Raw genomic sequence first — 16,518 nt, forward strand, 5'->3', positions numbered from 1 at the left:
TTTGTATACTATCAACAGAACCTTGAAATCATATCTTGAGAATTATAACTGGTGCAGACCAGGGAATCCGACCATTTACTTGGATCAAAGAATCGTTAGGGCCTGTGGAGGATGATGACGTGATGTGATTCCTGCTCAGTACTCTAAATTTCGGATTAAAGAAATTTAATGAAGCACAGATAGACAGTGGAAGGAACTATGACTCCCTTCGATAGTCAAATGCTTTGGCTTCTCATTCGTTCAAGACTGGATGGACGAGATTCCCACTTTCCCTATGGAGTAAGATCGAAATCTGTGCAGAGAAGCGGGCAAATGTCTTGTACAGAAAAGTAACACATTGTTTTTAAGACATTCGTTTGCAGACTGTGTTTGCAGTTGTCAATATTAATCATCTAGCGCAGGTGTCAATGTTAATTACATTTGCATTAACATAAACACATGATTGCGACAAAAACATTCTAATTACATTGCTCAATGTACTGAACAAAAATTCCTAAGCCCATTTTTATTTTTTTTATGTTGTGGTAGCAGTACTTGGTCTCATAAGACTTTGTTATGTGCGCAAGGTAGGGCTTAAGATCAGTCTCATGACTCAGCTTGTGTACAGGCTGTTGTGATTGTATGAACTTCTGAATTTTAGTCAGTACAGTAGTAGTAGTGAGGTTTGTTTTGAAAATGTTCTTATCCCACTTGTGTGTACATGTTAATGCCAATTTAATAATATAGACTTCTGCGCTAGTTGAGAGAAAGAGTGAAAAGCTGCGGGTAAAGTCTGGAAACAAGTGTCTCAATCACAGCACAATGTGTTACTTCCTGTACTAGACTTTTGCCCGCTGATTTTGTTTTTAATGTAAGAACTGGGCATGATGAGTTCAGTTTTATGGCTGTTTAAACCTGCGGCTTGAAATACGGTGAAGCTCGTACAAATACAAAGTTGAGATTCATCCTTAAATTTGCAGCTTTTAATCAGGTGAATTTACAGTAGTTAACTATAGTTAACGAATGTATAACCGGCACCAGCTTTGAGTCATTCAAATTAAACTGTAAAATTACAACTTCATTCCACGATTTAGCCCATTTTTAATTCAAAGGATGATCAAAATTCATTCTGATGAATTGTGCGGCCTTTCATGGCACAAAATTGTATATTTTTGAAATGCGATTAAATACAACTTTTCGAAGAAAGAAAGCACACACTTCATTTAATTGCAAAACTTTCAGTCCCCGAAATAAAAGAAGGATCAAGCTTGGGCAACGGTAATCTCCGTCCTGCACTTTTGCTTCCGCAGCTCATGCTTGTCGTTGAGAGGGTTGAAAGAGACCCAAAATACACACTTGAGATGCTGCACAGCAGAAGGAAACAATAAGCAGAGCTCCAAAATAGATTTGCATTTTTTTTGTGCATGGGTGAAACGTGGCACCTTTTTCTCTGGGTCACAGCTCTTCAAGTCGAGATTGTCAGCCTTTAAACATTTGGTTTTTCGCAGGATGGCTTCGATTTTGTAGTCAATGTCGTTGGTCACCTGCATGGTGAAAGCCAAAAGTGGGTCACCTACGTGATAGCAGTGAACAATTTTCCAAACATTTATAGTCATAATTGAGGGTTAATCCCGTTTCCCAAAAGGTGTGATTCCCGCCTTGTGACCTGAAAGTGCGCCGACGTGACAGACAAGAGTTTGAACATTTTCTTGGCCCGAGAACGTATGTTGAACATATTCACGGCATGCTGAGCCGCCGCCAGAACCTCAGGCAACTCTGGACTCTTCTTGACCCAACCACCAAGAACAGGTACTTTTCCTTAAAAAAGACAAAAGAAATAATTCTTTAAAAGTTGCAAAATCACCAAAGTCCAGTTTAAAATGTTTAATTGTGTTTTGTTTAGAGCATTTTTACATTTATAATCCCGAAATAAAATTTGAAGGTGTTGTACTCATTTTAAGGCTATCTTCGGGCAGTGGGGAGGGGACACCCTTAACTGGTTGCGAGCCAATCGCTGGGCACACAGAGACAGACAACTCACTCGCTCATTCACACCTAGGGACAATTTGGACCGGCCAATTAACCTGACATGCATGTTTTTAGAACGCGGGAGGAAACCTGAATGCCCGGAGGAAACCCACGCAAGCACAGGGAGAACATGCAAACGCCACACGACGAGAAGTCAAGTCAAGTCAAGTCATTTTTATTTGTATAGCCCTTAATCACAATTAGTCTCTAAGGGCACAAGGTATTACATATAAGAAGTTTAGGTTATTCGTATGCTATAGAGTTTCAAGCCTAAATTTAAACATTTCCACCGAGGTTGCAGATCGGATCTCAGGGGGAAGAGAATTGCAATTTCATCTTAAAATCAAGAATCACATTGAAATTGTAATACTAGTCTGAAAAATTGCTATATATATATATATATATATATATATATATATATATATATATATATATATATATATATATATATATATATATATATATTAAGAGCCCAATATTGTTTTAAACACAGTGTGCACTTTCTAAATTTTCAACATTAATTCCAAGCAAGTGAAAGATATTGAACAACATAATGTAAATTCGGGCAGGTGCTTTTGAGTTTAAATTAAAAGCACTTTTTCTCCCCCTGTAGGCACAATATACAAAATAGAAATAAAGTCTGCTCCTTGTACAGTGAACACAAAAATATCACTTTAGTCTTTCATCTAGCACTCACACCATTAAGTAAATACAGCCCGTAGGTAGATGAAATATGAATCCAAGTATGGGCCTAAAGCAAAATTCCAAATGGAAATAGTCTATTAACAAAACACTAAGTGCTCTTTTTAAGTTTACTATGTAGATTAAGGGCACCCACAATACACAACTACACAACAGAAATACAGTACAGTATACTTCTTATGTAGTGAAGACCAAATTTTCATACTTAAGTCCTTCGCACCATGTTTAACAAATCAGGTGTGCTTCCTGAATTTTCAAAAATAAGATAAAATGACAATCAAAATGAATGTAAGGTACTACACTTTAAGAACATAAAGCAAGGCAAAAAGAACATTTGCTGCCAATACATTTGCAGAACTAGTGTGTAGGAGGTAGGAACCATTTGTAAAATCCTGAGACTGGAAATGTGCAGCCCAACTGTAGTCTTATATTCAATCAAAACTGAGCTTTGGGCAAAACTTTCTGTTATAACGAAGGAGGAGGACTTGCTCCATGTGGTCATCAGACAATCTACTACGATATGAGGTAGGTACATTTCCACCATAAATGAAAAGGCGTTCAACTGGAGCACTGGAAGGCAGCGTAGTATTGTACTTCATGAAGAGCCGCTTAACCAAAGGAAATGCATTCAGGGAGTCCATGGTCTTAACGGTATCATTAAGGAACCTCCGAACCTCTTCCTCTGCTCTGCACTTGTCAGTCCTGTTTTTCTTCCCAAACACAAAAAAATCTCCATCTGATCCATCAGTTTCAGAGATGGTGATTGTTGCAGCTGCAGGATATTTCCTATTTTCCAAAGAGCTTGCCTCCTGAACCATTGCTTTGTACATGTCCGCTTTCTTCTCAACAGGAAGCCAACACATACAGAATTTTGGCATGGTAGTTGTAGCCTTTTTTGCATCATGGCTGCTTAGCATGGCACCAAAGCGATGATGAAATGAAATGAAATTATCTGCATTTATATAGCGCTTTTCAAGTCAATTACTTCCCAAAGCGCTTTACAGTGTGCTTCACATTTCCCAATAGCGGCCTTGTATTGCAGCCATGTAAGACGCTAACCTGCTTATTGGGGGAATTGGGGGTTCAGTGTCTTACCCAAGGACACTTCGACATGTAACACGGACAAGCCAGGATTCGAACTGGGATCCCTTGATCCCAAGATGAGCGCTCTACCTCCTGAGCTACTGCCATCCTGATGATCAATTGCATCAATGACTGCGGTAATTATGCATACTGTGTACACAGCTTGTGGCTCCTTCTCAGAGAGCTTAGATTTGAGGCTTAAGATTGTTGGAATGAGGAACCCCAGATAGCACTTTTTCTCCCCCTGTAAAAGATCAATGAATTGAGCAAGTGCCTGTAAGACAGCTACATATTCCCTGAGAAAAGTCATCTCATGAGGGTTCAGCCTGGTCACACCGAGTCTTGAGCAGATGTCTCCCAGCTGATCTTCTGTAAGTTCAGTCAGTTGGGCAATGGCCATATATTCAGAGCTCCACCTTGTGACACATGGAACCGTAACTCTCATGCTGGCAATATCCTGCACGACTTCTGCAGCTGCTGATGATCGATGTGCTTTGTTCCATATAGAAGCACACTTTCCCATTGCACTTCGATACACTTTCCGGGACGGCCCTTTTGATGCTGCTTTATTCACCTCATTGGTGGCAATCAAGTTCAGTGTGTGTGCTGCACAACGTTGATGAGGAGGGAGGAAGAAGTTCCTCACCTGTCTCCACCTCCAGAGCTGTGTCCATATCCAAGAACCCAATTCCATCATCCAAGTTTTGTCCGACAGCCATCGGATCGTGGAAGCAAGCCTTAGTCTCCCGCTTATTCAATAAAAACTGAGAAAACGAGCGCTATTGGGTCCTGTGTCCGTTTCTGGTCTGTGACAAGAGAAAGTAACTATTTCCTTTACTTTATAAAGAAATTTTTCGTCAAAGAATTCCAAATTTTCTGAGTAGTATTTTATCAATGTTTTAGAACCTTGTAATACTGATTGCACCTCACAAGCAACATATTTAGCCTGAACCTGAATTGTTACAAATATAAACATTAAACAATAAAATAAAATACCAATTAGAAGTGAATAAAATAAAGTAAGTTTAATAAAATTGAAAAAAGAAACAAAAGACAGAAAAAATGTAACGAAGGAAAAAAAGAGATAAAACAAGGAAAAAATGAATACACTTTATTTTTTACAAAAACACATTTCACTATATAACACGGGAAATAAAATAAAAATATTTATAAATTTACAAAAAAACGTGATAAAATACAAAATATTTTACTTGTCATGTTCAACAAATTTAAATTCAACAACGCAGGATTTAAAAACATGACTATTGACCAATCATAAGAAAAAAAGGCGTCTTGGAGGGAACCAGCTGTTAATTGATGTGGAGCCAGTTCCCTTCAATCACTTCTAAGAGCCGTTCACTCCCAGGGACAGCCTAACCCTCAGCCCGTGTCATGAATCTGGCTCGTAGAAAAGTTTTGTTCGCTAACGACACGAGTTGGTTGTCGTGGCATTTGCCAATGACAACAGCAATGGTGGTTTACGTGTTTTGCTCCTCAACAGCACTCATTCGCCTTTTTTTTTTAGCACATGAGTAAATAACTAGACAATTCCCGCGGCAATTGTAAGAGTTGTGATGGCTCTGGCAGATGATCCCGGGATGTATATATAACCCTGGTTGTTTGAATTATGAGTTAACATAAGAATTTTGACTCATTTGGTTAAATCTGTCATTTTTTACTTGGTTCTGTAGGGGGACTCTGCCCTCCAACCCCCCCACCCCCTGGCAAGTTCCTTTGAGATAGGCCCATAACCTTTAGCAACAAGGATATGCCTTGTGGAGGTCTAAAAAATCACATGCATGGTAATAACATAGTAATAACACTGTTATTACACTTTGAAAACATTTAAAATGTACAAGTTCAAAAGGAATGAGCCATTCTATTTGAATTCACCCATCCGGAATGCATTGAGCCCATTCAATTTGCTGAGTCGTTAGCATGTTAGGGTTATAATAATTTTTCAGCATGAAGTAGTAGCCGTTAGCATCACTTTTTAGCATGTAACCATTAGCTTAACTCATTAACATGAGCCCATTAGCATAATTTGTAAATATGAAGTCGTTATAATATTGCCATTACCACATTTTTTTAGCATGAAGCATATCAGCATTTAGCCGTTAGCATCACTTTTAAGCATGTATCCATTAGCATGACTCATTAACAAGAGGTCATTAGCATAATTTTAAAATATGAAATCGTTAAAATACTGCCATTACCAAACTGTTTTAGCATGAAGAAAATAGCATTTAACCGTTAGCATCACGTTTTAGCATGTATCCGTTTGCATAACTCATCAACAAGAGGCCATTAGCATAATTTTTAAATATGAAATCGTTAAAATATTGCCATTACCAAAAAATGTTAGCATGAAAACGTTAGTATTAAGCCGTTAGCATCACTTTTTAGCATGTATCCGTTAGCATAACTCATCAACCTGAGGCCATTAGCATAATTTGTAAATATGAAGTCGTTAAAATATTCCCATTACAAAAATTTTTTAGCATGACGAAATTAGCATTTAGCTGTTAGCATCCCTATTTAGCATGTAGCCATTAGCATAACTCAATAACATGAGGCCATTAGCATAATTTGTTAATATGAAGTCATTAAAATAATGCCTTTACCAAAAAAGTTTAGCATGAAGAAGTTAGTATTTAGCACTAAAAAGTGATGCTAACTGTTAGCATCACTTTTTAGCATGTAACCATTAGCATAACTCATTAACATGAGGCCATTAACATAATTTGTAAATGTGAAGTTAATAAAATATTGCCATTACCAAATTTTTTTAGAAGGAAATAGTTAGCATTTAGCTGTGAGCATCACTTTTTAGCATGTATCCATTAGCATAACTCATTAACATTAGTTCATTAGCATATTTTGTAAATATGAAGTCGTTAACATATTGCCATTACCAAAATTTTTTAGCATGAAGCAGTTAGCATTAGCTGTTAGCATCACTTCTTAGCATGTATCCATTAGCATAACTCATCAAAATGTAACCATTAGCATAATTTGTGAATATGAAGTCATTAAAATATAGCCATTATCAAAATTTTTTACTATGAAAGAAGTTAGCATTGCCGACAGTGTTTACAGCTAGCTTGCGCGAATACTTGGGTTGGCCACGCAAGCCCAACTCGTCACCAAGCATAGCATCAACCTTTCATCGCTAATATTTGGGCTGTCTATGCCAGCCCAACACTTTGCTAGAGGCGCACATAGCTATTAGCATCTTCTCGCTAGCCTCCACTCTTTGGAATTCGCCATTTACCCATGGTTAAAGGTAATGTGGGTCGGACCCCCTCAAGCCACCCAGGACAGTCCCTTGTTCCTATGACTACCCTTGGGAAAAGCCCTGTTTACCGTGGCTCCCTATTATATTGAATGGGCCCATGTATTCTGGATGGGAGATTTTCAAAATACATTAGTCCGGATGGGGACTTTTTTTTTGACTCGTATTGCTTATCCATATTGTCGCACAGAACTCCCGGTCGGGCCGAAAATTTTGCTATATGAATCGTTGGGCTACTCCAAAAGCTCTGGGAGGAGTTACCCGTTAAACTTTGGCGGAAGAAGATAGATATAATAAAAATAATAATAATATCTCGGGGGATTATATTAGTTGTGCTTGCTCTGCTTACAGCACTTGGCAATGTAGTCGTGCCTTGCAAAACCATCACAACTAACTAGACAATTCTCGTGGCAATTGGAAGAGTTGTGATGGATCTGGCAGGTGTTGGTAGAGAACCGGTAGCGTTGAGTTGTTAGCATTATGAGTTAGCATAAAGTAATCAACTCAGAGAGATGAATTTGTAATTTTTCTCTTGGTTAGTCCGGATGGGGACTTTTTTTGGGTCTCCCGGGCGCCTTGCGGGGCCCCGGAGACTCGTATCGCTTATCCAAATGGTTACACAGGAGTCCCTACAACTACATTGCCCTGTGCTTACAGCACTTGACAATGTAGTCGTGCCTTGCGGAGCCATCTAATAATAGCAATAAAAATATTTTGGAAGAGATTAATAGTTGTGTGGCGTTGCCACTCACAACACATTACAACTGTGCTTTGGTTTGCTTGGGTTGCGCCCCGTCAGGCCTGGCGGCACAGGACAGTCGCAGCCCCCTCTCCTTCGGAGAACTACAGAGCCTCGCAAGAGCGAGTCTGGCGCTACTATGGATTACCTTAGGCGCCTTGAGTGACTCAACGATGACGACCACAACTGTGCTTTCAGCTCAGTTGGTAATTAGTGTTGTGTGTTGCATTGCCATCACAACTAATGAAATCTGATTTGCTATCCAACAACAGGTATACAATAGTCGCTATTTTAAATGGAGACATGATACCGAATAGAAACAACTCGAAAGAGCATAAAACCACGCCACTGAAAACAGTTTGCAGGAGCACGTCGCCGTTGGCATTCTGTACCCAAAGTAACACATTGCTTTTGACTGTCAGTAACTGTAACAGCGTTGTAACAGCTGAAAAAATTATTAGTTAGATTACCCTGTTACTGAAAAAAATAGTTCCATTACGTCACAGCGTTTTCTTACAATGGTGTTATTCCCAACACTGGAAGTGACACTTCTCAACAGGGTTTAATGATCCTTAATCACTTTAAAGCCCCAGTATGTAATATTTGACCACTAGATGGCACTGCTAACAAAAACGAGTGCCACAGAGTACAGTGTAGCAGCAAGTTGCCAGACATATATGGCTGTGTCCTTAGGTAGGGATTCTACTGTGTAAAAGAAATACACATTTCCCCCCCTTATGATTTCTTATCTTAACATTGGTATGATAGTTCAGGTATTTTTGAATATTGTTCAAAGCATTGTTTTTTTTTAATAGAACAAAAGTTTTTTAGTACCACTAGGAGGCACTAAATAATACAGACTGTCCTGTTAAGCATAATTGAAAAAAACTATTTAACCAGTTTGCCCATGTGGGTGCCGACCACCTCCAATATAATATTTATAATATTATAAATAATAATTTGTAATATTTAGAAGTCAAAATTAATAGCTTTCTTTGGAATTGATCTCAATAAACTTTCATGAATTGACTTACTTGCCACAATGACTTCCTCTAACGGCTGATCCCCCACACTCATCCCAAAAACTAAAAAACATAGGTACACCGACAGAAGGACATTCATCTTTCTTAGAGAAGATGCTGTCTAAAAAAAAATCCAAACCAGAAAATGTTGCCTGTGGAAGGGTGACCTGTGGCTCTGGGACGTTGGATGAACTGCTAGGCAGATGACTCCTCTGAGTTTTCTGTTTGCCGATAGTGGCGACTTTTTAGTAACTGGCGAGTGACGAAACACCCACTGACTGGAAATTACAGCGCATGGGCAAGGATGAAGTCATCAGTTAGCCATGGAACGTCAACGTTCACTTTACTTCTTTATTTCGACCACAAAGCTTTTCAGTGAGAAGGGGAAACCATGTACAGCTGTAAGACATGTTTCTTTCTCCTTTTATATGATCTTTTGTGCTAGTCCTCCCAAACGTCTTTCCATTGATACCTTAATTTGTCTTTTACAAGTACACATTATTGCTAGAGTGCTAAGTACCTCCAAAAGTCTGTGACAGGCTCTCAAACAGAGATACTTACACTGTAGAACAGTTGTAACACTGCTAGCGTGATTTGTTATTACCGTATTTTCTGCACTATATGGCGCACCGTGTTATAAGGCGCACCTTCAATGAATGATATATTTTAAAACTTTTGCCATACATAAGACGCACCCCATTATAAGGCGCTATAAGTGCATGCTGGTTTAAGATCAGGTAATTGTGCAATTTTGTAATTGTAATCCTGTGCAGTCCTTCGAGACATTTTTGGGATTAAGGGCTATTTACGGTAAATAAATGTGACGACTTGACTACAGTAGAGAATGTAGTTACGTTATGCAACCTCTAGATGTTGCCACGCTAAAGGGAATGTCAACAAAACATTCAAAAAGGTCAAACTTTATTAACAAACAAGATTCCACAACTCCATTCACTCCCAAAATAAATTAACAGCCGTTTTATTATTTTCTCTGAGGTAAAGCATTTTCGTGACACATCTTTAACATCTTTGAACAACATCAAGGTATATAGTTTACTTTTCCTCCATTTAGTCAACACGCAAAGAAAAAAACGTCTGATTCTGTTATTTTAAATGAAACGTTAGTGCAATCGCAATAAAGTAACACTCGTAATGTGCAAAAACAACAAGTGCAAAACAATAACAATAAAGCAATAACATAATAACTGTAAAATGTAAAACGTAAACACACAAAAGAAAAACAGAGATCACTCTATAAGCTCCTCATCGACGAATCCCTCGAATTCTTCTTCTGCTGTGTTCGAATTGACCATATCTCAGTAAATGGGCCATCCAACACGTCCGGTGTTTTTGTCCTGTGCCAGCGCTGTTGCCTTCATACGTATAGTTATCGTATTGACACTTCTGCTTGCCGCTCTTTGTTGAACAACCCACTGTTCAAGTGTCTCCTCTAACTCTGGCCATCTTGCTTTATTGCCACAGAAACTTTGTTGAATTTTCCTTACTTGGCGGAGCTTATCTTCATCCTTTCTCCACTTCCGTACCATCGATTCATTTAAGTTTAACTCTCTCGCTGCCGCTCTATTGCCGTGTTGTGCTGCGTGACTGATCGCCTTGAGTTTAAACTCGGCGTTGTACGCGTGTCTCTTAACAGGAGCCATTTTTTATACAAATGCACGTATGAAAGAGAATCGTTGTTTAATATTTCCCAGTATGCACAGCGCGAAAAATGGAGTCGGCGGCTGTTTCTCGTAGTTGCAAGACCTTGCGAATTTAATATTGAGCCATATATAAGGCGCACTGTGTTATAAGGCGCATGGTCAGCTTTTGAAAAAAATTAGGACTTTTAGGTGCGCCTTATAGTGCGGAAAATACGGTACAAATAAGCTTCAGATAGTCCAATATTTAAAGAATTCTTTATTTAATAGAAATTTTGTACTAAAAGAGCATACAATAGAACAACGTGTTTGGGTTATATCTATCCTTTTGCATGGACAGCATTGCTAATCAGAGTCTGAGAAACTTATGTGGCAAATGCATAAGAATGCCTGGGGTGCAGCCTTCCCCCACACTTCCTTTCCTTCCTTCCTTCCTCCCTTCCTTCCTTCCTTAAAAATATACAGTGTAAACATATACATATCTTATCCGTTACTTCATTTTTGCCCAGAATATAGTGTGTAATAAAACTTTTAAAGGAACTGCTCATCTGATTCTATTTAGAAAACCTGCCCACACACTCTATAAATAGCCACACAAATTGCACTAAACCTGTGGCAATTTTACATTCAGAACTTTGGGAGTGCTGAGGACCCAAAGCAGAGGCAGGCAAACTGTGGCCTGTGGGCCACATGCAACACATCAGGCTTTTTCATCCGGCCCGCCAAACAAAAACGGTCAAAGTATATATATATATATATATATATATATATATATATATATATATATATATATATATATATATATATATATATATATATACATATAAGGTTTTTGGGGTGCCAATTTTGTCCATATTGTCCCCCCCAAAAATTTTGTGCTTCAAAAAATAGGGACCATAATTATTATTTTGTGTTAATTCTGACAAGAACAAAACACTATATGCATACTACATAAATACGACTACAGTAATACTACAACACAGTAATAGTTTAAAACAAAAATACTTAAATAGGAGGACAGAAATACAACAAAAATGCAAATAGAGACTTTTAGATCATGCACCGGATCCTGGATTATTATGCAAACTTCAGGCTTAGGTTTATTTCCGGGTCAGTAACATCAGACTGGCAACACCTTGGGAAAGGAATAACAACAGGTTGTACCATCTCAGTTACCCTTTTTGCTTTAGCAATAAAAATTGTAGTCAAAGCAGCAGAGGTAGAATGCTAAGGGCCACTATCCAGATCAGGTATTCACCAGCCTCAGAGCATATATGGATGACCTTACGATCACAAAGTTTTGGGACACATGTAGCCCGTCAGGTTTTTTCATCCGGCCTGCCAAACAAAAATGGTCACTATATGACACATAATATATACAGTCGCTTGCGAAACTATTTGGCCCCCTTGAACTTTGTGACCTTTTGCCAGATTTCAGACTTCAAACATCAAGATACAAAACTGTCATTTTTTGTGAAGAATCAACAATAAGTGGGACACAATCATAAAGTGGAACACACTTTATTGGATCTTTTAAAATTTTCTGACAAATAAAAAGGGAAAAAGTGAGTGTGCAAAATTAGTCAGCCCCATTGAGTTAATACTTTGTACCGACACCTTTTGCTGCGATTATAGCTGCAAGTCGCTTGGGGTATGTCTCTATCAGTTTTGCACATCGAGAAACTGATATTTTTGCCCATTCCTCCTCCCAAAACAGCTCGAGCTCAGTGAGGTTGGATGGAAAGCGTTTGTGAACAGCAGTTTTCAGTTCTTTTCACAGATTCTCAATTGGATTGAGGTCTGGACTTTGACTTGGCCATTCTAACACCTTGATATGTTTTTAGTGAACCATTCCTTTGTAGCTTATGTTTCATGTTTTGGATCATTATCTTGTTGGAAGACAAATATCCGTCCCAGTCTCAGGTCTTTTGCGGACTCCGTCAGGTTTTCTTTCAGAATGGTCCTGTATTTGGCTCCATCCATCTTACCATTAATTTTAACCATCTTCCCTGTTCCTGCTGAAGAAAAGAAGGCCCAAACCATGATGCTGCCACCACCATGTTTGACTGTGGGGATGGTGTGTTGAGGGTGATGAGATGTGCTTATTTTACGCCATACATAACGTATTGCATTTTTGCCAAAAAGTTCAATTTTGGTCTCAGCTGACCAGAGCAACTACTTCCACATGTTTGGTGTGTCTCCCAGGTGGCTTGTGGCAAACTTTAAATGACACTTTTTATTGATATATATATATATATATAATCTCATTAGCTGCACCGCTTATCCTCAGTAGGGTCGCGGGGGTGATGGAGCCCATCCCAACAATCATCGGGCAGTGGGCAGCGGACACCCTGAACTGGTTGCCAGCCAATCGCAGGGCACACAGGGACAGACAACTCGCTCGCTCATTCACACCTAGGGACAATTTGGACTGGCGAATGCACCTGAAATGCATGTCTTTGGAATGTGGGAGGAAACCCACGCAAGCACGGGGAGAACATACAAACTGGAAGAGAGAAGCTCGCCTCGACCTGTCAATTAAATAAAACTGCTGATACCAAAGTCAGTCAAATTTCCAAATATCGATGCCGATAATCGACCTGCATGATAAACAGCCTGCATGATAATCGATCTGTGGGCGGCATTAGCTCAGGAGGTAGAGCGCTCGTCTAGGGATCAAGAGGTATCAGGCTTGATTGCGTGTTATATGTCGAAATGTCCTTGGGCAAGACACTGAATCCCTAATGCCACCAATAAGCAGGTAGGCGCATTGCATGGCTGACTCCCTGTTGGTGTGTGAGTGTATGTGTGAATGGGGAAGTGTGAAGTACATTGGGAGGTCTTCATTGACCTGAAAAGCGCTATATAAATGCAGACCTTTTACCATTTACCATCTAAATTTAATGACCATCGGCGCACTTCTTCCCTGATGTATCGCTTGAAAGTTAAGCACCTCGATGCGGTGGTTTAGTCAGACAGCGGACCTCGACAAACAACCTTGGATCAGTTTTGGTGCAAGAGATTAGTGTTCTACAAAGTTTACAAAAGGATCTTGAATATTTTGTTTATGGAAGACTTTTTCTTTGACACCACAAGCTTTATGCACGTTTCATTTACCTTGTAACCATATTTTGTTAAAATATTACGACAGCTTCACAGCAAATTTACAGTTGTTACAGTGTTGACATAAAGTACTTGAAAATCTTTGCTGTGAAATATATCTGTCATTACAGTCTGTATGCACGTTTACTGTACTTGGTATAGGTCTATACCATTTGCAATAAAAAATGTAATTTTATTTCTATGCATATTTTTAAATATTATTCGTGATTAATGTATTTTAAAACTGAGATCAATTCAATTACTTTATTTTAATCGATTCCCTGCCCTAATATATATTTTTATGTGTCATACCTGTCAACCTGTACGTTTTTGCCGTACAAAGAACGTTTATTATGCATTTTGAGACGTGTACGACGTACAAGGAAATCTGTACGGAAAAACGCAAATTTGTCAATTATGTGTAACATCCGGTATACTGTACACGATTATCATGAAACGGCAAATCAATCAAGTCAAATGAGTACGCCGCGGTACCCTCTATCTCGGTATCGATTTTTCGTTGCAAACGAAGCGAGCGGTTTGATGCTACTGTGCGCATGCGTCTGCCGTTTGAGGATTTCCCATCATGCATCATTCCGTGGTTGTTGTGTAGTGAAAGGAAGTCCGTCTCTTTTTAGAGAACCGGCTTTTTCGGCTCAACTCATTAAAGAGAGCTGGCTCCCAAACGGATCACCTGCTTTGATGGATTATATTACGAATTTTTATGTTGTATAGATGTTGAAAAAAAGGAAGTATAAAAGGAGAAAATGAACAAATACAGGTTTGTGGTTATCCCTTTAATCAGTATATTACCAACAATAATGCATAAAATGAATTAATAATTTGAATAAGATAATTTTACCTGATTATATTTGCATGTATTTTTCCTTTTACAGTGAATGTCCAAGCTACTTAAGTTTTGAACTTTTTTTTTATAATAAACCTCATTCATATCTCACAACAAAATGTTAATTAACAATATATATGATATAAGGAAACACATGTACAATATAACATGTTAAACTACATATATAAACGTGTTTGAAAAAAGATTTGTTGTAAGATTATTTTGTAAGGGAAAATACGTCAGTTTGTAAGGGCATGGAGCCGTGGAGGTTGACAGGTATGATATATATATATATATATATATATATATATATATATATATATAATATATAGAATAGAATAGAACATACTTTTATTGTCATTCCTTGTAACCATGCACACAGAACGAAATGTCGATACACCTGACCCGCACAGTTAAACTGTAGTGAGCCGATATATATATATATATATATATATATATATATATATATATATATATATATATAGTGGGAATCGTGGGAACCTCCTGCGTGGGTTCAAATCCAGCTACCCGCCTTACTGTGCGGAGTTTGTATGTTCTCCCTGTGCTTGCGTGGGTTTGCTCCGAGCACTCCGGTTCCCTCCCACATTCCAAAGACATGCATTTCAGGTGAATTGGCCGGTCCAAAATTGTCCCTAGGTATGACTGACCGAGTGAGTTGTCTGTCCCTGTGTGCCCTGCGATTGGCTGGCAACCAGTTCAGGGTGTCCCCTGCCCACTGCCCGGAGATGGCTGGGATGGGCTCCAGCCCCCCGCGACCCTAATAAAGATAAGCGGTACACCTAATGAGATGAGATGAGATATATATATCAGTGTTCTTGTTTGCCCGCGTCCCTGCGTCCTAGACACATCATTTTGGCTGGGGACACATAGTCTCAAATCAACGTGCGTCCCCAGGACGCAACCTTTTTGACACAAAATTGTCATTATTACCCGATTACATTTTTTAAACAAAGATTTACCGCACTCCAAACTTTTTGTCAGGCAGATCCGGCAGATGTTGTTTTGGTCTCGCGGTTCGAGTTTTCGTCTGCATGCCGATCTCGAGTTGTGTGGTGAAAAGTCTGTCTCTTTTTAGACAACCGGCTTTTTTGGCTCAACTCTCAAACAGCTCACTTGCTTTGATGCATTATATTACAAATTATTATGTTGTATAAAGAAGTTAAGAAAAAAAAGTAAGTATAAAAGGAGAAAATAAAAATAAGACAGGTTTGTGGTTATCCCTTTAATCGGTATATTACCAACAATAATTTGATGCAGAAAACGAATTAAGGATTTGATGATTAAAACTGAATGAATATTTAGATTTTTTATTATATATTTGTCACAGATTTACAATTTCTACCTCGATAACACAGAATTTTGGGCACCCATAGATCTCTGTTGGGACCCATATATTTTTGAGCAATCATCGGGCAGTGGGCAGGGGACACCCTGAACTGGTTGCCAGCCAATCGCAGGGCACACAGGGACAGACAACTCGCTCGCGCATTCACACCTAGGGACAATTTGGACCAGCCACTCCACCTGAAATGCATGTCTTTGGAATGTGGGGGGAAACCAGAGTGCCCGGAGGAAACCCACGCAAGCACGGGGAGAACATACAAACTCCACACAGTAAGTCCAGTAGCTGGATTTGAACCCACACAGGAGGTTCCCAAGACCTTAGAACATTATATATATATATATATATATATATATATATATATATATATATATATTACATATACTATAATATATTTAATTATTATATCGATATATACCATTCACTTTTGTTAATTGATTTCCCCGTAATGCCCCCGATAAGTAGGTTAGCGCCTTACATGGATGCACGGCCGCTATTGGGAAACACTGTTAAGCAGACATGGGGACTTGAGACTTAGTGACTTGGACTCGAGTCGACTCGAGTCGCTGTTTTTATGACTTGTGACTTGACTTGGACTTGGCAATCTAAGACTCGGGACTTGACTTGTGACTTGACTTGCCCAAGAAAAAAATACTTGGGACTTACTTGGGACTTGAAGGTGAAGACTTGAGACTTACTT

At 38.9% G+C, this 16,518-nt stretch overlaps 1 protein-coding gene across 1 annotated transcript; it reads right to left on the reverse strand.

The window, feature by feature from the left end:
* Positions 1-947: 947 nt before the first annotated feature.
* LOC148351185 (cystatin) lies at positions 948-9,082 on the reverse strand. The gene is made up of 4 exons (XM_088319615.1): positions 8,861-9,082; positions 1,646-1,797; positions 1,422-1,523; positions 948-1,343 (listed from the first exon to the last, which is right to left on the reverse strand). The coding sequence occupies exons 1-4, from the start codon at positions 8,946-8,948 to the stop codon at positions 1,242-1,244; spliced, it is 444 nt and encodes a 147-aa protein (XP_088175741.1). The 5' UTR covers positions 8,949-9,082; the 3' UTR covers positions 948-1,241.
* Positions 9,083-16,518: the final 7,436 nt, after the last annotated feature.

The sequence above is a fragment of the Urocampus carinirostris genome, chromosome 16 (assembly GCF_059441175.1).
Source record: "Urocampus carinirostris isolate Australia breed hairy pipefish chromosome 16, RoL_Ucar_1.0, whole genome shotgun sequence".
Lineage (NCBI taxonomy): Eukaryota > Metazoa > Chordata > Actinopteri > Syngnathiformes > Syngnathidae > Urocampus > Urocampus carinirostris.

What these genes read in the sequence shown, in the direction of transcription:
- LOC148351185 (XM_088319615.1), bottom strand. Translation starts at nt 8,948, where the DNA reads ATGAATGTCCTTCTGTCGGTGTACCTATGTTTTTTAGTTTTTGGGATG. An exon ending in AGAGGAAGTCATTGTGGCAA is followed by an intron (nt 1,798 to 8,860) that starts GTAAGTCAATTC and finishes GTCTTTTTTAAG; the next exon opens with GAAAAGTACCTGTTCTTGGT. An exon ending in TCACGTCGGCGCACTTTCAG is followed by an intron (nt 1,524 to 1,645) that starts GTCACAAGGCGG and finishes TTCACCATGCAG; the next exon opens with GTGACCAACGACATTGACTA.